The 24,594-nt window shown below is 47.6% G+C and overlaps 1 protein-coding gene across 1 annotated transcript in view; it reads right to left on the reverse strand.

Annotated features, from left to right (window-relative positions):
* NMNAT3 (nicotinamide nucleotide adenylyltransferase 3) overlaps positions 1–24,370 on the reverse strand; it is a 129,056-nt gene extending 104,686 nt beyond the window's left edge. Inside the window, exons 1-2 of the mRNA XM_057737788.1 lie at positions 24,233–24,370; positions 6,536–7,178 (exon numbers count right to left, since the gene is read on the reverse strand). Of these exons, the coding sequence (XP_057593771.1) occupies positions 6,536–7,178; positions 24,233–24,370 (781 nt within the window). The remainder of the gene's footprint in view (positions 1–6,535; positions 7,179–24,232) is intronic.
* Positions 24,371–24,594: the final 224 nt, after the last annotated feature.

Consider the following 24,594-nt stretch of genomic DNA (forward strand, 5'->3'; position numbering starts at 1 on the left):
GCACATCTCCTGGCCACTCAGTCAGTGGACCCACAGTATGTCCCTCAACCAGAGACACGGAGGCAGGGAGCCTAGCCTGGCCTTAGAAATTGTTGAGTGAAAGATTTAACCAGGGGACTTCCCTGGTGTTGCAGTGGTTGGGAGTCCTCCTGCCAATGCAGGGGACATGGGTTCAAGCCCTGGTCCGGGAGAATCCCACATGCCGTGGAGCAGCTAAGCCCATGTGCCACAACTACTGAGCCTGTGTGCTGCAACTACTGAAGCCCGAGCACCTAGAGCCCGTGTTCTGCAACAAGAGAAGCCACTGCAATGAGGAGCCTGTGCACCACAACGAAGAGTAGCCCCTGCTTGCCACAACTAGAGAAAGCCCACGCACAGCAACAAAGACCCAATGCAGCCAAAAATAAATAAATAAACCTTAAAAAAAAAAAAAAAGATTTAATCAGGATAAGGCCACAAATGCAGTGACCTTAAAACTGCAAACAGCATAAAGACCATTATTTAACTTGGCTTGTTTTAGGATTTTAAAAAAAAGTTATTATAGGAGTAATAAAACAATATAGAAAGTTTAAAATATGAAAAAGAGTTATCCACTGTTCCACTGTTCAAATGGAATTCTTGTCCCCTTGAGGCATCCCTTATAGACCGTTTTCCTGAATACATCTTTCATGTAAGAGTATTCTGTTCGCTGAGCAGGTAATGACTTCTCTTATTACTAACCTTCCTATTTTTAAATATTCCACCAACCTAGTGTTCTGTAGGTTGCCTACCCTCCTATACTGGATATTCAAGTCACTTCTAAGTTTTCACCATTATAAATAATGACGCATCTTCACACAGTGGCATTTTCCAATTTTTCAATTATTTTCTTAAGACAGAATTCCAGAAGCCAAAAGGTAGCAATTCAGTGACATCTGAAACAGGCAGCCCCCCCCCCCCCACTTTAATCATCTATAATCCTTGGATTAGTCATAAAATATAAACTGGGTAACAGACATTGGCATCCTCTTTCTCACACACACAAAATATTAAGACAAGGTTGACCAATAGCATCATAAAAGTTACATAGAAGGCCAGATGGGAGAATTAAAAAGCAAAGCAGTCTCTGATACTATGTATAGGGTTCGTGCAATAAACAGCAACTTCTGACCTTTAAAATGAACATTTGAAGGTCAATAATAATTTCAAGTTAGACTCTTACACACTAATTCATGTACCAGGCATTCTGTTCTAATGATCACCTGCTCAAAGAGAAACTTCAAGCCTTTTAAAGCCTGCTCTTTACCTGGCCGGGTGGGATTCCCTGACGGACATTCATCCTCCCACATGCCACTTACTGAGCCCAAATTCAGCTTAGTTTGCATCACTTGTTTTCAAAATTCTCCCCCCACCCACCCCCAGTTGCCAACACTTTTCAGAGGGCAGACCGGCTGACAGCGGAGCAGCTGGTGGCTGTGCTTACGGGCAATTAGGCTGATCTTGTTGGTCAGCCTTGCTCCACACTCCTCTCTTCCCAACGCGGTGACTAGGTGGGAAGGACCAGAATCAAGGCGCTAACCCCTCACACGTCTGCCTTGAACCTGTTAACTCTGCAAGTCGGTTCCCACACTCCTACCTGGGCTGTGTCCTGCCTTGACAATTCATTTTTATAACAGGAAGCAAGGGAGGCGGGTGCTGACGGAAGGGGGAAGGCAGGAAGGAAGACTGGCTGTAATTTAAAACCATCTTAGGAGCTCTAAAAAGTTCCAGGCTGACCGATGGGCACATTTACTCCTTAGAACCCTTTTCATAAATACCTACCACTTAACAAGCACTTCCAAGAGGTATAAATACCATCACTGTGTGTCCGCCTCATGGAAGGCAGATTTCCAGAGCCACTTCCTCTCTCCATGGCTCAGAGCCACACGATTACAATCCTATTAGAGCTTTATCCTGAGAATACAGCAGTCAACCCCAACCCCACCAAGACTGGAGTGGAGGCCTGCTCAATTTCTGCACAGCAACGTGACTTTCCTTCCTTTGCTTTGGGGAGGACGGCAGCTCATGTCCTGTAAAAAGGTCTACCTCTGAGACAGGTGGGGATTGACGATGTATTCTGTCATCAGCACTGGCCAAACACATAAAATAACTCTCTAATAACATTCAGTCATGGAGACGGAATGTTTCTTGGGGCTGTTTGGATCATGTCTTATTCAAACCTGGACTTTTAGTACGATTTTCTCTGTTCTCAGAGGAACTGACTGGGCTTGAAGGCGGGCGTGGTGTCCCTCTGGAGGATGCTGGTTCCTCACGAGGGACCACGCTGGGATGGCAGGGCTCGGCAGGGGGAGGTCGCTGCTAGCGCATCCACCCTCCCTCAGCTGCATGCAGACCGGGGGCCCCCAGCCTCCACCTGGACGCGAGGAGTCAGCTTTGCCCTTTTGTCCCCTCAGATGGCAGGTCTCCAGGTGCAATGCCATAACATCTATGCTGGAACTTCAGCCTGATGTGCTCAGAGACGTCAGAGAAGGAGAAAAAGATAGGCTCTTGGTGGTCCCTGCCTCTCTGAAGGGAGAGGGCCTCAATGCCCATCATGCCCGATCTGCCCCAGGTGAGCTGGACACCCGTGTGCTGAGGACTAGTGCGCCCAATGGGACAGCATCCAAGGAGGGGCTCTGTAACTCTGCAAGGTTAAAGAAACTGGAGCACTAGCGTTATTTTTCTATTTTGAAGCCAAAGCACACATTCTTATAAGATTACCTTGGCCGCATAAAATATTGTTTACCAGAATTTATAGAAAAATACCATCCAACGGTCTTCAAAGGTATATCAATAATTGAGTACCAGCCTCCAACCAACATTTACGGGCCCCCTCCATCTCTATTTATACTGACTACATTTCTGTATTTATCCCACCTTTAAACATTCTCGTGGCATGCCGGGCTTCTCCTTCATGGCAGTCAATCCAGTTTATAATTTGATGTTGTGTGTGTGGTCATGTGCTTAATTCTGTCTTTATCCATAATTTGTCTCATGGTGTCTTTGGGGTGCAAGAGGGTGGAGACTGTGTCACTTTGTCTCAGCATTCTCACCCCCAGAACGCTGCCTGCAGAATGTAAAGAAGGAAGAAAGGGGGAGAAGGAGGGAGGACAACGAGCAAGATATGGTGCTGGGTACCAGGGATGCTCAGTCCAATAGCTGTGGAAGTGCTCATAGACCACAGAGGAGGTAATTCCAGGGCAGCTGGAGAAGGGATGCCCGGCAGAGGTGCCTCTGGGATGATGGGAGTGCAGGGTCGTTTCGGAAAGGCTTCCCTGCAGTAGGCTGTGCCCCCCAGCAGGTACCCCAGGGGTTCCAGCTTTTGGGGCAGCTCTGGCCAGAGGCAGGCACAGCAGGGAGGCACAGGGATACAGATCACAGCTTTACTGGGCTGGAGGCCAGACCCAGAGATGGCACCCCTAGGTGGAAAAGGCAAACTGCCCTGATTTCTGGAAGATGCTGCCACCTTCATCCAAGGCATTTTCACCCCCAAACCCATCACTGAGAACCTGAGATTTCCCCAGAGCTGACTTCCTGAGATTCACACTAGCCACAGAATGCGTTTCTATCCCTAGTTCCTAGATTGGCGCTGTGGGTCTCTGAGTAGCTGAGAGAGACAATGATGAGGGAATCACGAGTCTACCATGGTTTGTTAAACACACTATCTAGAACCGAACGGCTAAAAGAGTGGGGCAGAAGCTGCTGTCCTGAGGCCTGCCCTGCAAAATGGGATCTGTCTTTACCAGGGAACTATGATAAATGAGCAAAGACAGACACTGGTCAGGATGAGCCACTTTATTTAAAAGCTTCGACAGCCCAAAGTGGTTTAACATAGATGCATGAAAGATTTATCTAGATGATAAAATACCTGAACTTGAAAGGCACATAAATTATAATTTTGCAGCTTTTTTTCCTTTTAAGATTTCGCCTAGTCAAGTGCTTTAAGTAACGAATGAAATGCACATAAAGCTGTCTGGTTAGTGTCTGCAGAGAGCCTCTGTTTCCAGACGGGACTGAGCTCAGAATCAACACCACCCATTTGTGTCTATGGCCTTCTGTTTCCTCATCACAGTGGAGCTCACTGGGAGGATTAATCAATATAATAATAATAACAGCAGCTATTATTGACTGAGTACTTCCCAAACCTCACGCTGTGCACACCATACACTTTCATGTGAGCATTACCGACTGCTCCTAACAGCCCTATGGATTAGAGACAACGATTCCCATGTTACAGGTGGAAAACTGCACTTTAAAGAGCTTCTGTGATGCATGTGAGGTCACACAGACAATTTCATCTGACTCCAAAGCTACAGTGTTCATTACTAAGCTGCCACACACATGAAACTGCTTGGTCCTTAGCAAGGGCCTAAAAACATTAGTTCCCTCCCGCTACACTCTCCCCCGTCACACTCCTCTCTTTGAACAGCACACTTATGCACTGGGAAATTCGCCCTGTGGGTTCAGGTTCCTTCATTCTTTCACTGGCTCGCTCATTCATTTATTCATTCATTATGGGCCCAGTACTCTGCTGGGTACAGGGCATACAGAATTGGACTCCACAGCCTCTGGACCAGGCTCAGGCAATTACCAAAGCCATACAAGGGCAGGGCTCAACACAGAGCAGAGGCAGCCCCGCACCAGTGACCAACACCCAGCTGTGGGTTAGAGACAACCCGAACAAGACAACTTTAGATCTTTTCCAACCCGAGTTTTCCCCCCATGCTTTTGCTGTTTTCTTTGGCTTGAGTCTTCAGGCTTTCTGACAGCCCAGCTGCCCAAGAGGCCCTTTATCACCCAGAACATCCCTTTCTCCTGCCAGGGCTGATGCTTTCTGGTAAAACCACTGCAACAGATAACCCAACTCCCCTGCTAATCACCCTGCACAGTTCCTCAGAACCAACCTCTCACCTCCCCCCCCCCCATCTTCTGCCTGCCTTGTTTCACAAATTTTTGCCCAGAATAAGAATTAATGACAATAGCAGCAGCGGCAGTAACTTCTACATGTCAGGCACTGCTTTGTGTATTTTAGGTACATTAACTCATTAAATCCCCATAATAACCCTCTGAGGTAGCACTATTATTACTCCTATCTTAGTTCATTCAGGGGAAGAGGGAGGGAGGTTTCATTTCTTCAGCACCAGCTAGATGCCAAGCACTGTCTTAAGCTTGCACAATCAGACAACAGGTGACCTGCCCTGGGTCAGGCACAGGGCTGGGAAGTAACAGATAAGAATCTGAACCCAGGTCTGTGACGGCCTAACCCAGTGCTTCCCTTTTGCTCTCCACACATGGCAATGCCACGGTCTGTGAGGGGAAACAGAGTGGCTGCACAAAGCCTGCCCTCTCCCCCCCCTTTCTCCAGCACCCTTCTGTTAACACCTGTCCTCTGTTTTGTTTTTTTTTTTACCTCTACTCATAAACAGTGCCAGATTTCTCTCTCAACTGTGTTCTCCACTCTCTGGGCCTCGCGGCCTGTTTTCATGGAGCAAATCCCCAGTCTCCACCAACAGTATAAACCGAGCCAAAGAAGGAACTGGCATCATCTAAGCCAAGAAAATATATCAAGCAGTCGCCAGCCAGGTGTTTTCTAAAGCTTCCAAACCTCTCCTAAATCCCTGGGGATCTTCAGCGAGGGACCAGCAGGGTTGCTGCCTCTTTCTGGCCAGTTTTGGGGGTGAGGGGTGGGGGGTGGGGTGATGCCATCAATGAAAATAAGGAAGTAACTGATACTCAGTAGAGGAGTGTGAGCCTTAGGTTCTCAGGGGCCTCATGCTGCTGGCACTAACAGGTGAGGCTGTCTGGGAAATGTATACCTGGCCCTGGCTGGAAGCAGAGGGCTTTCCCTGGCAAGGCCAGTGGGTCAGGCTCTCTCCTTTGGGCTGCCAGGGACGCTCACCAGGCTGGGACTACCAGTGTACTTCACCTGGCCCACCCCACACGAGCTCCAGGAGGACAAGGCCAGTGTAAAGTGGGCACCAGTTAAATATTTTAAGAATGAATGACTAAAGCAGTCATCATTTTAGAGAACAAGCTGTTTGAGAGATTCTACTCAGACAGGGAAACAGGACCCCAGGAGAGGGGAAGTGAGTTTGCTCACAGGCAGCACACTGTCTTCAGCCCAGATCACCACTCTACTCCATCCACAAAGATCCTCACCTCTACTTCACTTACTGCACGCTTGGAACAGCACTGTCACTTAAATGCAACGTCTCAATCGCCAACGGGGAGGAACAGTCCCATTTTACAGAGAAGGAAATGAAGGAACTTGCTTTTCTCCCAGCTCTTAGCGGGCCAGCCCCACTGACCTTCCTTTTCTCCAAAAAAGCCACACTCTCCCAACAAGTGTGTTTGCTCCGCGGTTCTCCACCTTGGAACCCTGCCATCATAGTGAAGTGTGAGCTCCAGCATCCTTCCGAGATGGGACCACCGGCTAAATGCTCTCCCTGCACCCTGCACTTCCTCGCTTCACAGATCTTTCCCAGTGTTAACGTTTACATTCACGTGTGGAGATTACCTATTTGCTGTGGGTCTCTTCTATCAGACTGCGAGCTCCGCGGAGGCGGGGGAACCAAGTTCGTTGGCCCGCACTGTACCCTCAGGCCTGAGCCCAGTGGCGGGCACTCAATGGTATGCAGGATTTGGCAGGTCCTTATTTGTATTTGTTGAGTGCACGAACGCCAAAGGTGGGCTCCGGGGGCTGAGCCATAGGGGTGCTGGGGGGAGGTTGGTAACGCGGTGGAGAGAATGGGCGGAGCCGGCGGTAGAGAGGCGGTGTTCTGGAGGTCCTCCCACCCGGACTGGCCACCGGGCTCCGCTCCCCGCCGGCACCGGTCGCCCCCGGCGAGGGCCAGGTGTTGGCGGGCGCCCGCCAGGGCCAAAGGGGGCTGAACAGGCCCGGCCCCGGCTGCGCTTACCTGCGCGTCGCGGGGCTCCGCAGGGTACTCGGCGAACCTCGGGGGACTGCCGGGGACCGGGGGCCCGGCGGAGCCGAACTGTGGCTCTCGGCCAGCGTGCGGCCCCGCACCCCAGGCCCGGCGAGGCCCGCGCCAGGCCTCCGCACGCACGGCGCCTTTACGGTGGGGCACCGCGGGACCTGCCCGCCCCGCCCCCGCACTGGGGGGAGGGTCTAAGGCGAACTTGACCTTGCGCCACTCGGGCTCCCGAGGTGGGCGGAGTCAGAGTGAAACGGCCGGCGCCAGACTTCCTCACTGGGGGCGGGCCCTAAAGAGACCTGGTCCCATGCACCGCCCCTTTGCTGCAGGCCCCGCCCACTCACCCCACGGTCCAACTCACGGGCCTTTTCGTGCGCACGTTTGCATTTTATTTTTCTATGTTTTGCATTCCGTTTTATTTCTTTTTTTCTGTATTATTTTATTTTATTTTTTTACAGTAGGTCCCTGTTGGTTATTTATTTTATTTTATTTTATGTTATTTTTTAAGAACTTTTGTTGAGATACAATTGACATCCATTAAACAACATATATTTAAAGTGTACAATTTGATATTTTTTCTTATTAATAATGTATATATAGCAATCCCAATCTCCCAGTTCATCACATACACACACACACACACACACACACACACACACACACACACACACACACACCCCCTTCACCCCGCCCCCAGCTTTCGCCACTTGGTGTCCATGTTTTTTCTGTGCATCTGTGTCTCTATTTCTGCCTTGCAAACTGGTTGATTTGTACCGTTTTTCTATATTCCGCATATATATGTTCATATACGATATTTGTTTTTCTCTCACTTCACTCTGTACTTTCTTTTCTTAAAGATCAAATTTAAAAATATATCAAAGTAGTGCATGAGTACTTTTTGCAAAATAAAATTACCTACATGTTGTTATAATGAAAGCAACAGGGCCTTCTCCCTTGAGCCCCCCACATGGTCCTTTATATCAGTTCCTCAGTTGAGTTCTTCTAGCGGTTACCCCCTTGTCGCTGAAAAATAAGCTTACATAGCGGTTTCTTGATTTATCTATTGACTTTCTGCCATGTTAGATGAGGATTTACTCTCTTCCTGTGCCCCTGCCGCCCCTCTCCTGACAAATTTACACCTCTATTCTCAAGTCCTGCCCTGGTGAGCTCTGAGACCTCAAACCAGGAGTGGTTGAAGATTTTCTGGGGCCTGAAGCTTATACAATGGGGGTGGGGGGAGGGCAGAAGGAGGGCTGTTTTAGAAAGCCCTACAGAATCAAGGCTTGTGAGTGAAAATTTATTTACAATGAGGAAAGCAATCACAGCAAAATGGTGGGGTCTTGGAGATTCAGGTCCATATCCTCTGAGATCTTCGTAGGCAATTTATTTCCTGAATTTGCTTCCCCAGTGTGTCCTGGCCTCCTCTGCCCACCCAGAACCCCCCATAACTCCCAGTCCTTACAGGGGTGCTAAAGGTCAAGATGCATGTTTCTGCCAATAGGATTTCCTAATGGGGTGAACTGAAGTGTGCGAAAAAGAGACATCAAGGGAGATGTCAAGGTTTTATGACCACTGCAAACCTCACTCCCAGCTTTTCCTAGTATCCATGACAGGTTCTTCGTACACAGTGTATTGTAAAGCTGGCTCTGGGCCCCTTCCTGGTCACCAGATCCTCACAGTGCTCCCATGAGGTTGACTGGACAGGCATACTGTCCCCACTTTTAGGAGGACCTGTACTTGTCCCCCCTGAATCAGCACAGGGGGCACATGGGTAGCACCCAGTAAGTGCACAGGTGAAGGGGCTGGTCCACCCCTCCTTACTCAGACTGAAGAAGCAGTGTCCATGCGCTCCCTGACACCGCTTCTCTCCTGAGACTTCAACCCTTCCGCTTCCTCTGCTCTGCCTCCCGTCTCTCCTGCTCACTCTCCTCCTTCCTTGTTCAGCTCCCAAGAATCAGAAGTGACTCCCTTAGGGTGTGAAATGTGCCTCTACAAGGTGACCTCGGGCAAAGTCACTTTACCTCTCCAAGCCTCAGGATCCTTCTCTGAAATTGGAGGTTAACAACTTTTGGGGGAGGCTTAAGTGGCTTCATATGTATATGCATGAGGATTTTTCCCCCTTTTTTAAAACCCTATTTTTTTTTAACAACTCAGAAATTTTAAATATTGGTCAAATTGATAGCTCTTCTTTTTATTGCTTCTGGATTTTGTATCATAAAGGCCATTCCCACTCTGAGATTTAAAAAAATTCGAGGATAATGATCTTTGGACGTTCTCTTATTGTTAACATGGTTTGTGCCCCAGCAGAGAGGGATGCTTGTGAGAAAGGTTAGGGACTTAAAATCTGTGTGTAGCATGCTGGTACCATAGGTTGGGTTAAAATCAAGGACTTAATCATTCTGAGTCAGGGCCCTGACCCAGGGAAGGAGAGGCTGGACACAGAGAGCAAGAGGGGGATGGGCAATGATGTCTCCATACAAGGCATGCTTCTTTTCCTGGGGTAATGAAGATTAAGGCTTGGTCTAGGAGGAAGCCTAGCTTCCCAGGTGTGAAGTAGTGCCTCCTAGTGGTGGGAGGTAAGAACCTCACATAATAACCATAATAGCTTCACTTATCCCAAGTCAAGGAGGGACAAGAGGCTGTGGTTGAGAAATCCACTCGAGAGAGGCAACTAGCTCCTAATACTCTACATAGGGGACTATCTAGATGGGAGTCATGCCCTTTGCTTCAGGATACAAAGGGCTACTGGATCATAGGTAAAACAGGGAAAATATTTTTTTTCTCTCTCTCTTATGGGTAAATTTTATTTCTCCTGAATCCTATTTGCTATTATGAGCCAAGGAAGTGGCCAGGTAATGCCACCTCAGGAAGGAGGAGGATTTTACCAAGAGGAAATCTCAGCTTGGATCCCTTAGAAGCAGACCCTGAGACAAGGATTCAAGTCCAAAAAAAGATGCATGGTTAAGCCAGCTACTATTACGAATAATTGGAGCTTGATCCTGCAGGAAAACTCTAGAAAGCAAAGAACATATGAAGAATGTGGCTTAGAAGTATCCCACCGAAGAAAGGGCTGAAGGAGGGAGGTCTCACAAGAGAAAAAACTGGAACTAACAGGTTAGCTCATTTTGAACATTTTACAAATTATTTCTAGGCTTGTAAATGTGGTTACCAAAGGAGATCAAGCTAAAAATATTCTGCAGTTTCCTCCTGTCCCCTAATAGCGTCCTGATGAAGCACCTTCTGCATATCATCTCAGGCCTACAGGTGTGACCTGAGGACATTCTGGAAAACTTGCTTTTGGACAGATCATGATGGGACTGCAAGCTGGGTCAGCCTCTGTGTTTGGGTGAGCCTGTAACCTTAACTTCTGAGTTCTCAGAAAGGGCATGCTTTGGCTGGTGAACGTAAAATGTAAAAAAAGGAGACTGGTAGACTTTTAAAATGATCTAAGAGGGCAACCTTTTCAATTGCTTGAAGGACTTCAAAAGGTTGGTGTTTTCTTATAGACAATGAACAGATAAAGCCAACGCCGAGTCTTTCGGCCGCTGAAAGCAGGGCCCCACTAGAAGCTATCGTTTTGTCAACCTGGCTCCATTGGCCATGCTTGGTATCGAGCTAAAGTGATCCTTTTGAAATGTGAGTCCGTCCACAGCACTCCCCTGCTCAGAAGTCCTCAGCGGCTTCTACCACCATTAGCATAAAACACCAAGTTCTCTCCAGTGGCCTCCAAGGCCCTCGCAAGACCTGCCCTGACAAGCTCTCCCTGGCATGGTCTCCTGACAGTGACCCCTCCTCACCCCCAGTGTCCTTGGCTGTGCTGCTGTCCCTGGAACACACTGGGCCTGTTTGCACCCCAGTCCCTGCATTGCTATTCTCGCTGACTGAGATGGTCCACTCCACCCACTCCCGAGGTAATGTGCCCAATTCCTTAGCTTTCTAGCAGACCACCCTACCTCAGACATAAACTACAAACACTCCCATACCATCCTGTTCGTAGCACTTATTATCTGTCATCAGAACGTATATTTCTTTATTATTTGTCTCCCTTACTTAAGTGTAAGCTCGCTTAAGTTTAAGGTCCCAAAAGGGCTGAGTCTTTATATATTTTGTTCCTTGATATATCCACACACTTTTTTTCCAGCCACGCCGTGCAGCATGTGGGATCTTAGTTCCCTGACCAGGGATCAAACCCATGGCCCCTGCAGTGGAAGTGTAGAGTCCCAACCACTGGACTGCCAGGGAAGTCCCTATCCCCACACTTAGAACAGTGCCTGGCACCTGCTAGGTAGTCAAGAAGTATTTGTTGATGAATGAATGCACTGAACCAATGAAAAATAAAAGCAAAATCAGTAAGCATACAGTTCGAAAGTATTTGTGAATGCAGAATTTCAACTCATCCAAATTGGATTCCTTTCAAGTTGGGAAGAATTCTGGGAGCAGAGAGAGAAAAAATAAAATAAAATGAAGTTGTTGAGATGCATTATATAATCTGATTCATAATTACAGGTGGGTATTAGACTGAGAACTTTGGCTCTTTTACATTTGACCCAATGTCTGTGTTAAATATTTAAGCAAAGGTTAGCTTGAAAGGCTACGTACTCATTTAAAAGTAGTAACTACTCATTAAAAGTAGTAAGAAGAAAAAAATTTCCCCTAGTCATTTTAATAATTGAGAATAGTGTTCTGTAGCTTCTGCTGGTATCTGAGGGCCCAAGATGATAACGGCTTACCTGGAAATAGAGGCCTTGATCGAATATTTAAGATCTCACTTATTTTTATTTTCTGCATATTTTTTATTCCTGTTTCCCACTTTTTTTTTTTTACTCATTTTGCAGCCACACAATTCACACACTAAAGTTAATAGAAATGTTTCATGGATTATTAAATGCAGCTAAGCAATGAGCTTTTACTAGAACATAAGGCCAAACTGGGGCCACTTTGCTGTTCTAACAAAGTAATTTTTCCTTGCAGGTATGGACTACGATTTTACAGAGTCCTCTGCCCTATATTCTGAAGTTTTGTAAGGCAGATGCATGTCTGCTGCAGAAAGGACTTTAAGGTGAAAACAAAGACTCCCTAAAAAACAGGTTTTACAGTGGTGCAATGAAGCAGTCTTGGAATCGAGAGCAGTCGAGACCTTAGAATTGGTAAGTGGGCCCTTGACATCATGGCAAGAGGACACCAAATAGTGCCTGTCTGCTAATGAAAACATTGCTCACTGGTGCCACCAGCAGTGGCCTGGTTTTGGTGAGCATCCACCAGACTTAATTGTCTAAGGAATGTTCCAGTAGCAGCAACTCAATGTTGTAAATTATCTTTCTTGATGGAGCTTTTATATGCTACCCCTGTTACTAAAACTCTAATCCAGGCTGTGCTGCCCATCTGGGCCCACTTGGTACAAAGCAGGCCTTTTGAAAGAGGTCAAAGTCGTGATGTATCGTTCACATTGGAAAGCACTTTTGTAATAAACCATTGTTTTTTGATAAGGAGAGAGGACCCAAAGAGATTAGGTGGTTTTTTTCAAGATCACATGTAGCTGGTCAAAGATGGGGTTGGAGTATCAGTCAGAAGTTTTGTTGCTGTCATTGTTATAAGCAACAGAAACAGTCTCTGCTGAGTAGAAGGGAATTTATTGGTAGGATTGGGCCTTCAGGATTTACAGGAAGGTGGAAAATCCAGGCCTAGAAAGGGGCAGGAATAAAGCAGTTCTGAAAACCTAGAAAGTGAAAACCCTTGGAATAATCTCTTAGCGGAAATGGTCTAGTGAGGATGCCACTGCAGGGATAGAGGATTACGTTTTAGCCACTTCTGTCTTTATTTCACTCATGCAGGAGCCAAGGTCCTGGGAGAGACCTTCTCGTTGGCCAAGAGTAAGACATGCTTCCCTGGGGTTCTGGGGCAGGTGTTGGCAAACCCCTCGACTTTGGTCATTGAGAGGAAGGTGCCTGACTTTACTCTTCAGCTAAGCCTCTCATGGTGGAGAGAGGCCAATCCCCAAAAGGACCCCCTCCCCAAAGATGCTGTTAGGAGGAAGGCAGGGATTCAGGGAAGCCAGGGTACAATGAAACACCAATTTAGTTTAAAGCAGGAGACTCCTGTGCAGCTAGAGATGGCCATGCGAAGCAAACAGGAGTTTGCGTGGGATTAGCAGGAAGGTTTTGCTTTCCAAACGCAGGAGCTCCCCCCACTTCTCCTCCTTCCTTCTTCTGTCTTAGAGTATGAATATGAGCCTGGAGGCCAAGCAGCCATCTTGAGCTTATGAGGTGACAAGCATGACAAAGTCACTTGCTAAGGCTATTTAGCCACTGGCTGTGTGGATGAATAGAAGGTGTCTGATATGTGAAATGCGCTGTGGGGCTGCTGTACCAGTTCTGAATTGCCTACCTGCAGTCTTCTTATCTTGTAAAAAAATTAAAAACCGATTTGGCCAGGCCACGATAGCTGGGTATGAGAAACACATAACTTCACACAATCGGATAATACAAATTGGTCCTAGAACTCTGGCCTCTCCATTCTTTATGCAGCACCCTTCCTGTTCTTCTTACAGAGACACAATTCCTGCCTTCAAAAAGCTAATGACCAAATTGAGATTAAAATAATCCTTTTAAGCAAGTAGAGAGCAAGAACCTGTAATGTATAATACATTCTGAGCAGTGAGGAACAGACGACAGTGACAAAGATGGAATTCAAAGACCAGCCCTTCTGCCCAGGCCCTCGAGCCATCCTCCTGCCACCCCCATCCCGGGCTCTGACTGCTACCATGCTTTTCTGTCTTTTCACCTCTGCCTCGTCTCTGCTCCTTTGTCTTAGCTTATAAGAGGCTCAAGTCTCTCCCGTCCTAAAATGAATCCACCCTTTACACAATGGCCTCTCTAACAACCAATCTCTTGCTTTCTCTTCTATCCAAATTTCTCAAAGGAGTGGTCCGTCCACATCTACTCTCCTCCCGCTGAGTCCTCGACCCAGAGCATCTAGCTTCTGTCCCTGCCTCCACACTAAAAACTTTCTGCTGATTGCGAATTCCTGTGGGTAAATCTTGGTCCTCATCTGACTGGCCCTGCATGCTGCCTCTGATAATGGTCGCCACTGCCTTTGTAGAAACTTCTCCCTTGGCTCTGTGAGCTCACACTTTCCTGGATCTCTTCTTACCTCTTGGAGTGTGTATCCTGCCTTGCTAGGATTACTGATTAAGGCACCAGATCATATCATAGCTAAGGGGAGGACACTCTGCCTCTCCCTAGGAATTGAATAGTGAGCAGAGAAACTAAGACACTAAAAATGGTGGCATTCTCCCATTTTCACAGTAGTGCCCTGGTCGAATTGCCAAGAGCTCCTGCTATGTGGGGCCCCAGAGCTGCCAGGTTTCTTTCTGCTTCCTGCCTGGCTCTTTAGCTCTCCCATGGCCTCCCTGCAAATCCTTTACATTAACCAGAGTCAGTTTCTGTTGCTGGCATTGAAAGAGGCCTGAGTGATACCTTGTTCTTTCTCTGATTTCTAAACACATGTGTGCAGAACAGGCTATGGGCCCTGGTTTGTACCTGTGTCCTCAGGAAGCTTGCTCTTTAAGGCTCAGATCAAATATCCCTCCTCCTCCATGCAGCCCTCCATGATCCATGTCCTTGCAGTCAAAGCATGTTGCTCCAACCACTTTACTGCCTCAGCAAGGCCCTGACCTCCAGTGGCCCCTCAGAGCCTGGAGTGCTCCATGGCCCTTTCACAGTCAACACTGATGCTCACATTCAGAGTAGTCTGTCCAGTGCCAGTCTGCCCAGCTGGTCTGTAGGGCCACAGGGCTAAGTTCTGGCCCTCCCCACTAACCTAGTGTCTCCTAAATGGGACAGCTTTAGAAAGAGATGACAGGGCTCCTTATGGCATAGTCATCCTCAACTTTAATTTGTCTTCTTAGAAGGAGCTGGCGAGAAACACTGCTCAGTCTCAGACTACAGAGGTCCTGGTGTGAGAGGAACCCATGCTTTCCCTCACGCCATCTTTCCTCTTCTGTGCTTGTGTGGTTTTCCACGAAGCAGACACTGAGATGGAGTTAAAGGTGCAAAAGGTTTACAGGGGAATGACAGCTGTGAAAGAGAAGGGGCAGGAGCGCGATTAGCAGGGGCAGCTGGCTGACCAGGATGCAGACCCCACGATCTTTGCCAGCTGGTGGAGCTCTGGAGCTCCGATTGCCCACTGGAGGTGTCCTGTGTTGGGTACAGATCCCTGTACCCCCACTTCGCTTAGTCACTGGCTGGGGTTTGTCCTGAGAATAGCTCAACCTTGGCTTGAAAATTGGGGGTACCAGCTGGAAGCTGTCAGGAAGCCACTCCCCTCCCGCTAGGGAAGCCAGTCTTATCTGAAGGTGGATCTGAGCAGTGGATCTCTGTGTCTGCCACAACTTCCATCAGCCAGTCTCTGTCTACGGGAGCTCAAGGACTGGTCTAGGTCCCCACACAGTTCACGGCTCCATACCAAAGTTTTTGGCAAAATGAGGCAGGGTTTAGGGCTGTGTCTGTAGTGAGAGAGGTTTTGTTTCTATCTCAGACTCTGAAATAATAGCTCAGACTGAAATCCTCACCACTGAGTTCTTGTAACTGAGGAGCAAAAGCTCAGCTGTGAATCTTGGCTCCACATCTTTCCCTCCGCTGCTGGACCCTGCCCTGTCCCTCTCGTCCACACCTCCTCTGTGTGCTGCTCAGGCTGCTAACGTCTGGAGCAGCGCTGTGCTCAGAAGTCCCACTGGCTGAATGAATGAATGAACAAATGAAAGAGTGAGTTAATTATGACATGAGTGAAGGAAAGAAGGATGGTCCAGATAAAAACATGCAGGAATGATGAAACAGCCAGAGAAAAGAGCAAATTGAATAAAGATACTTCAGCAATAGAACTACCAACAGAGTTACTTAGGGGCGAGATGATCACGTCCATCCCCCCAGGGATTCTTTGAAAAATCACTTCACTGTTTTGTCCAGGGGCAGAAGTAGGGTCTTCTTTCTCTCCTGCCTATTCCTCAGTGATGACAGCAATTCTTTTTCCTCTGAACCTTCAGCTTTTAGATTAAGTCTCCATTCTTCCCTCGAAGGCAGCTTTGATAGAGGCACGGAGAGCAGATTGTCTGTGAAGGCTGTGGTGCTCTCATATCTCAGACCAAAGATGGTAACTGATTGCACCACCCGAGTCTTCCTTCCATCCTTCTTTATTGCTCTCTGTTTGCACAGGTGGCACCTGAGCCTCGAGCCTTCAGTTGTGGCCTCCGTCAGTGTGGACTTATTGCCGCTTGAGGGGAGGAGAGTGGGCAGCGTGCTCCCTTCCATATGACCCTCTAAGACTTAAAACCGTGCACTAACAGGCCTGTGTCTCCTTGGGCAGTTCCAGAGCCTGTAACTGGGACTGATTCTGACAGCCTGGCCCCATCAGGAGAATGTGCTGCAGAAATACACCCTAGGGGAGGAGATCATTTTCCCAAGATCATTTTTGAAAGGGACAAATGGAACTTCACACTGATGCTTTGGGCAAGACTTCCCCTATTTTTCCTTTCCAAGAGAAGGAAGTATGAAACACATTAGTGACCCCCTATGCATCTGAAGTTTTGCATATATGGAGTTAGTCAGCTTAGGCTAAGCTATGCTGCGGTAACAAACAACCCCCACATCTCAATGGCTTACAAAAACAAAGAACTATTTCTTGCTCAGGGTACACGCCCATCATGGGTCAATTACAGCCATGCTCCATGTTTACACTTGGACCTTCATGGGGACATTGCCTTGTGGCAGAGGGGAGAAAGACACGGAGAACCATAAGCTGGCTCTTACTGCTTTGGTGCAGAAGTGACATGGCCTTTCCATCCATGTTTTATTAACTGGAGCAAGTCATATGCTACTTCCGAGTTCAACAGGATCAGGCTGTATAGTCCTCCCACAGGTCACAGGCCTGATGCAGGAAAGTAGAATCCTCCCCTGGGGGAAGACTAGTACCGTGAATCATAACATCCAGAACTGCTTGCATTTACAGGGAGGAGTGAAGCGAGGCAGCTCAGATGATCTAGTGAGCTTTCAGGTGTAGGAAAGCCTCTGTACCTGCAGATGAAGCAGAGGATGGGCCTCTCCAAGCAGCATGATTTAGTGGCTGAGGGCCTAACGTCTAGTTGGATCTCCACCTCTGCTTGTGTGACCTTGAGCAAATTGCCTAACCCTTCTGAACCTATAAATGGGGATATTAACATCTACCTATTAAGGCTGTTGTGAAGATTAAATCAGGTATCTGGCAGGTGCATAATACATGGGAGATTTTATTATGATAAAGTAGTTCAGGCTTGCCTTGGACAAGTTGAAAAATTCAGAAAAATAGGAAGAAATAAATAACACTGAAGAATTTCTTGCCACCCAAAGACAGCCAGTGTTAAAATTTTGGCATATTTCCTTCAAAAGATGAAAGCAAGCTCTTTTTAAAGCTGCAGCTGTTTCTGCATTTGGACAGAAGGACAAGGAAGACATTTGTTTGGGAAGACACCTTAATGGGCTTTTTAGCTCCCCTCCCTTGTTCTCCCTGGCTGGTATGGATGGGAAACATTGAAAGAAAGGTTTTCTGAATGCTCTGCATGCAAATCAGACAGAAGTTTCTTAGCCCCCTGTTGAAAGCAGAGAGGCAGGGGGTTGCGTTTTGGGGACTCTGGAAAGAAAGGATGTGAACAGAGTGGAAGCCCACAAGGTTATCTGAGCCAGAGATACATGTAGGGAGAAAGTGAGGGATGCCCAGAGAGAGAGGAAGACAAAGAGGGATGGAATGGAGAACAGCGGACACAGAGAGACACAGAGAGGGACACGCAGAAAACCAGAGAGGAACAGGAACACACACACGCACACACACACACAGGCAGAGCGTGAAACTGATACACACCAGCCCCAGCCTGCTTTGTCAGACAAGAAGCCAAGCTGATTTTGCTTGGTCGGGGCCCAGTGTGTCCAGGGAACTTCAGAGACTAAAGCCTTTTTTAGCTCTCAGCATGTTCCCGCCGTCTGCTGTACACTCACACCCCCACCTCCTACCACTGCCCCATCCTCAAACCTTTAGACTAAAAGTCTGTTTCACAAAACAGTGTGATGGTGCTGGTGCCTTGGGGAATGCAGATGATGCCTCCTCGTCCTGAGAGGGATGAAGTGGCTTAGGGAGAGGAGCAGGGTCCAGTGGAATGGTGCTGAGATCTCTTGAGGGTATTGACAACGGAGACAGAGGAGGGTTTAGAATAAGAGGTGAGGGGCAACCCCTAGGAAAAGGAAATCCCCCTTTCTCAGGAGATCCTTGACATCTCAAGGAGGAGGCTTTGGATCCCTGCCTTTCTGTAAGATTGAGTTATATTTGGGTATTTAAAAAGTCTGGTGATCGAGATGTATTAAATATCAAATATAGTTAACTATCATAATGATAGCTATATATGGAGATATAGATATTTCACATAGTTGAAATCATACTGTCCACATATTGTATATCCTGCTTTTTCTCCTAAGCATTATATTTCAAACATTCCCCCGCATCATTAAAAACTCTCTATAAACATCATTTTAGGGCATTTACTTTTTAACAGCTATTGTGTTACCCTCCCTTCTGCTCACCCTCCCTGGACCTCTTCCCAGCTCCTGCCGCCCACGTGCTTTGTTTTATGAATTCTTCTTGGCTGAGCTAGAGGAGGGGCCTCTGACAAGGTCCGTGGTGGGCTCAATTATGGAAAACATGGCCTGAGTCATGAGATGAGTGATTGCCGTGTCCCTCCTGCATGTTACGGGAGCTATCACAGAGATGCTTCCAGAGCGCAGGCACGATTTTGTTATTTGCCATTGTGGTTAATGAAAAGATGAAATTGGAGCCTATGAGCACAACATGTAGGCAGCACCATAATTAGCCCTTTGCAAGGTGAAGGATCCATTTTAAAATAAAAGAAAATAGCTTTACTCCCACAATGAAATGGCTGCAATTTTCTAGCTAATGCAGAACCTGCAGTATTTCTGTAATTATGTCCCCTAGGTCTTCTATTCATAGTAATTTCTTCCTTTCTTTTCCTCTCTTTTCCCTCCCCCCCCCCCTTTTTTTTCACTTCTAAGTAAATTCCCTTTGGTACCAAGAAGACTAAATAAAATTATTTGCAAACAGGAGGAAAAAGCTCTTCCCCCACGTGATGAATGCATTTTATTTTGAAAAGTAAAAAATAGAAGGCCAAATAATTTCCTTAACCTAGTAGAGCTGTGCTGTCTAAAATTCAGCCAAACCTATGTACAGGTGAGACTTGGTCTTATTTCTCCATCCAAGAGCAGGTGTCCTGAACAAAGAAAGGCGGTTTCCTGGAGGTGACTGACAGCTGTGACAAATCACAGGCAGGATGAGGCACGAAGGATGGTGGGACCAGACCTAGAGACCCTCACCTCACCTCTCTGTGCTTCAGGTTCCTCACCAGTAAGATGCCTAAAAATCCCTGTCTTGCAGGCCTGTGGCAAGCATGTGAAAGGCCTAGCACGGTGCCTGAATCACAGTCAGGGCCGTACAATAGTAACGATTGATTTTAGCCTGTGGCCATTGAGTAAATGAACATTTAACAGAGAGAGAGAGAGCCTGAGCTGGTGATGACTCATTGCCTTTAGAAGACTTACTGCTTCAGGAGTCTAGAAGATGGCCAAAGAGAAAATCTTTTGATTTTCTCAAAGCAGCACTTTGAGGAGTTTTGCAGCAAACAATCTTGCAAGACAGGTGCTGTTTTACACTTGAGAAGACAGAGACTCAGCAACTCGCCCAAGGCCACACATCTTGTAAGTGGCAGAGCCAAGGAGTCCACCCCATTCTATCTGACTCCAGAGCCTGGGCTCATTTCTCTGCAGCGTTGCGCAGATCCTGTCCTGGTTCTACTGTGTACTAATCTTTCATCTGCAAAATGGGCATGCTGCTTGTGAAAGCGGTCACATGCTTGGCCTTTGTTATCAGACAGACCTGAAGTCAAGCTCCAGACCTCCCATCCCCCAGCTATATGACTTCAGGAAAGAAACTTAACATTCCTGGGTTCCATCTGTAACATAAGAATCCTAATGGAACCTGGCTCATAGATGCTGAGAACACAAATGAGATAGTTTATAAAGCTGGAGTGTGCAGGGCCTGGCGTCTCGTAAGCACCCAGTAAAATAATAGCTTTAATGATCTCTCCTCCTGTGTTGTTGTAAAGATTCACTGAGGTCACACACACACACACACAAAAGGCTTTATACCTTGGGAAGCCTAGATCCACATTGGCCCTTATTACAAATTTTATTTCATTAACTTGCATGCCCTGCCTGGTAATAATGGCCCTTGTAACCCAGTACGAGAAAACTATCCCTACAACTCAGTGCTCTCAGCTCTGAACTATCCCCGGGACTGAGGGGACAGTTACCATGTGAAAATGTTTGCAGGAGGCTCAGCAGCCAGTGCAGAGGCTTAAGTGACAATCCTCCTTCCTGATTAGTTTCACTGCAGATCCTAGGCAAACAGAGTCCCCGGTCCCTCAGCACAGGCAGCACTGAGACTTGTCATGGGCAGCGGGGAGGGAAGGGGGAGTGGCTGGTCTGTGATTAAAAATTCACTGCAGGTCACCAGCCTACAAATTGTGCCCTTTGGGAAGACTAAAAATTGACTGCAGGGTCAGTTTACTGCCCTAGCCTGGGAATCTGTCCCCTGATCTGGGGATCGAGAATCAGTGTCTTTGTTGGATCAGGTGGCAGTGGGAGGTCAGACCAGATAGGACTGGAAGGGAGGTATGACAGACCTGTGGGGGCCAGGATTCCTCCCTCCCTCCCTTCCTCCCTCTCTTCCTCCCTCCCTCCCTGCCTTCCTTCCCACAAATAACTCTTGAGTCCCAGTTGAGCCAGGTCATGGTCTAGGCTCTGAGCTAGAGAATGAACCTGACCAGGCCTTGGCCTCAAGGATGCAGAAGTCCAGGACAATGACACTGATTGGTCAGTCATGATAGAGGTAAGCGCAGGTGCCATGGGAGCCCAGAGAGACCTCAGCCTTGGTGGTGGTGGTAGGGGGTTGGGGGTAACCAGGGTGTCTTCTTCTAGAAGAGATGGCTTCTAAGCTAAGCTTTGAGGAGTGCTGGAGAGACAGAGGTGGAACTTTGAAGAGCCTGGGCACTGGTGCAAGTAACTCAGGGAGAGCAAGAATGGGGGTGAGGCTGGAGAGGCAGGCTGGGCGCGAAGCATCCTGCAAGCCAGGCTGCAGCGAGAAGAGTGAATCGGACAGGCCCGTGGCATGTCTGACCGTCTCAAATCCTAATTCTGCCATTTAGCAACTGTGTAGCTATGGGCCAGTTTCTCATGCTCCGGGCTGTTTCTCATCTATGTAAACAGGAATTCTAACACCTACCTCATAGGGGTAAATCTCCAAGTCAGTGCCTGGCCCATTTGGACAGTCAGCAAATGGTACCTCATTCTTTTCCCCAGGAGTGGGGATCGGAGAGAATGTGGGGCAGGAAACCAGGCAGGCCAGGGTCTGGCCAGTGACCTTTTCCTCTCTGGTAGGATCACCTATTACCAAGCCCCTTGAAATGCATACAGTAGCCGGAAGCCTAGAACCCAGAGTCCCCCAGTGGGTTCCAGGTCCTAGCCCCTCTGTTGGGGTGTGAGGTTGCAGGGGAGCCCCTCTGTGTTTGTGCAGCCCGGAGGCAGTGACAGTCAGCAGCCAAAGTGGTGTGTGTGCCACGTGGCTGAGGCCCTTAGGTGGAAGGGATGTTAACAGGCTGAGTGAGTGTATATGGGTTTTCTTTGTATCCTCTTACTAGAGCGAAAGCTTTTTGAAGGGGCACACAGGGTGCACTACGGCACCCAGCAGAACCTGGCACAGAGCCCTGTGCATGTTGGTTCAATGAATGCACAAGCTGTCTGCTTCTCCTCCTTTTCTCTTCCGCCTGGAGTCATGCCTGCCCCATTCAGTACTGTAGGAAGCCCTAGGTCATGAGGTCCAGGGAGGTTATCCTGGGAAGTAGGTGTCCCCTTGCCCTTCAATGCCCTACTCCCATTTGCACCCAGAGAAGATGATAGGCTTGGCCAAGCGTGTGGGAGTTTGCTCTGTCTTCTGAGAAGGGCCCCTTTCCACACTCTGGGTAGTGTCTTATTATACCACTGAGGCCCGGAACAGACGTGGTGGGATAAGGGCTTCCAAGAGCCGCCAGAGGTCACATGATACAGCTATGGCTCCTAACGTGTGAAAACCATCTTTACTTTCACGCTTCCAACCAGTTCTGCTTCCTTTTCAGGAAAACTGCCCTGGCCTCTTTCTCACTTTTTGCAGCATGGTCTCCAGATCACACTTATGCTGGGACTTTGTGTAATCTAGAAGTCAGAACTGCAGACTGAAGCAACATCAGAGCATGTCCCTGCCTCAAACCTTGGGCCTCCATCATCCCACGCAACCACTACAGTCACCTGTGTAAGCACACCCTTCCTGCCAGGTGGCTGGGTGCCATGAGGCGCTGCTTGCCAGTTGCATTATACACATGGGCAAATGGGCTCTGAGAGGTGAGTTAAACCACCAAGTTCTCACAGCTACCGAGAGACACAGCTGGCAATCCTGCTCCTCCATGCCTCCTCCCTGCACCGTCGCATAATACTCAGCTTTCTGTTCTATTTTGATTGCAGGAGGGAAGGACTCTATATTTATAGTTTATTATTCCTTTAAGGTTGATCACAATGCTGTGCACATTCTGGAGTCTAAATGAAGGAATTCATGGCAAGAAAGATCACAAGCCTTTAGTCATTAGTGATACAATCACATGTTTCATTTCTATCCCATGTGAGGCAACAAACACAGTGATTTAGTGCGTAGACTATGGCACCGAATGATGGCCTGTGTTCCCAGCCTGGTTCCACTATGGGCTGTGTGACCTTGAGCAAATTGTTAACCTCTCTGTGCCTCAGTTTCCATATTTGTAATTTTGAGATAATTACCTTATGTGATTATTGTCATTAAATAAGTTAAAAGGTACAAACACAACAGAGCCCGCATTTGAGTAAGGGCTCTACAAGTTTAAGTTGTCACTGTAGCTAAATATATTAGGGGCTCATTCTCTAGCTAGACTATTCTGAAAAAGGATAATAAAGGGAAAATCGTAGCTGGGTCTTGTTCATTCAAGAGGCTTTGAGGTCTGGGCAATGGTTTTGAGGGTATTTTAACAACTCTGCTGATTAATGAGAAAAAAGAATTGATCAGCAGGCCAGACTTTTCTGATCTTGGCCCAGGTTCAGACCTGATTATAACTGCAGCTTAAATCACAGGCTTTGGCTGCCCCAGGAAGCACAGGTGGTCCTCAGAACTCTGGGCCATGCTGATGTGCAGGTCTGCACTAAAGTCAACAAAATGGAACAAGTCAAAGCAACCAGGATGGCAGAGGAAGTCACGCAATATTTTTCCTGCCCTGAGATTAACAGTCGAGTCCCTTAATGGAATAAGTGAATTTAATCATCCATTACTTTAGGACAACCACTAAAACAAAAGAGTAGATCTCACATCCCCAAGCAATGGAAATTCCATTGATAAATACAAGCTACAGCAAGAAAGCAGTCTTGACGTCAAGTGCTGTGGCTGGGTTTTTTAAATAAATGGATAATTTTATGAAACAATATGCTAGTTATCACATCATATACCCAGCTTTTACAAAAGACTAAAAAGAAATGTTTCCCCCATACTAGAATACTATTTCATGACTGGGCAGAAGCAAGCGGGCCTTCTCCTGCTGGAGGGCACTTCCACTCCAGCCAGTGCTCTGCTTCTGGCACAAAAATAGCCAAGATAATTGCAATGGATAAGAACGGTTTTGGAATAAGTTCTTCGCTTCCTCCTTTCAAATCTGTTGCATTCATGCCATGCTAACCCCGATCAACGTCCCAACCCAGACACAGAGCTGGTCCTTCCCAGGGAAGAGCCCTGCAGGCTGGCGTGCCCAGTTCATCACAAAGTTACACACCTTTGTTTGTGCTGTTCGCGATGCTGCCCAAATTCATAAATCGCATCTGATAAAAGCAAGCTGGAAATTCTTTAGGGGAGGGCGGGGACCTTCCACTACAGAGAAGTCCAGACGTATGCATTTGCTGATACTTCGCTTCCCCAACAAACACGTCTCAGCCCGGTGTCCAACTGGGTAGCTCCATGGCCATAATGGGCTGTAAGGGCGTTCATTTCTGTTAATTTTGCAGCCGACCATTTCTTCCCTGGTTTAAGCGGCCTGCAGACTGTGATTTGTTAGTCCTCATTAGAAGGGAAGAGGTGTAGTCCCGCACTTGGCGGCTTTCATAAATCACACTTTCGGGTGGCGTTAGCGTGCTGGAACATTGGTGAACGCAGGGCCTGGCAGGAACGAGCCCCGAGCTGTGGCTGTGTGTCGGGCAGCGGCACTCGAAGCACTTCTGCGATCCCATCTGCGATTCCCCGAACATTCGTGCCAAGGCACAGACAAAGGTGAGTTAGTTCCAGACAAAAATGCATCAATGCTCCATTGAATAGTCAATTATTAAACACATAATGGTATCTGTGGCTAGCAAGGCGTGCCGTGTGTGCACAGTTTCTAACACGAAGGGAAGGCTGGCTTCCAGTTGTGAAAAATGAAACAGTTCAGTGGTATTTAAGGTAAACTTGAAAACAC

Source organism: Hippopotamus amphibius, chromosome 6 (assembly GCF_030028045.1).
Source record: "Hippopotamus amphibius kiboko isolate mHipAmp2 chromosome 6, mHipAmp2.hap2, whole genome shotgun sequence".
Classification (NCBI taxonomy): Eukaryota; Metazoa; Chordata; class Mammalia; order Artiodactyla; family Hippopotamidae; genus Hippopotamus; species Hippopotamus amphibius.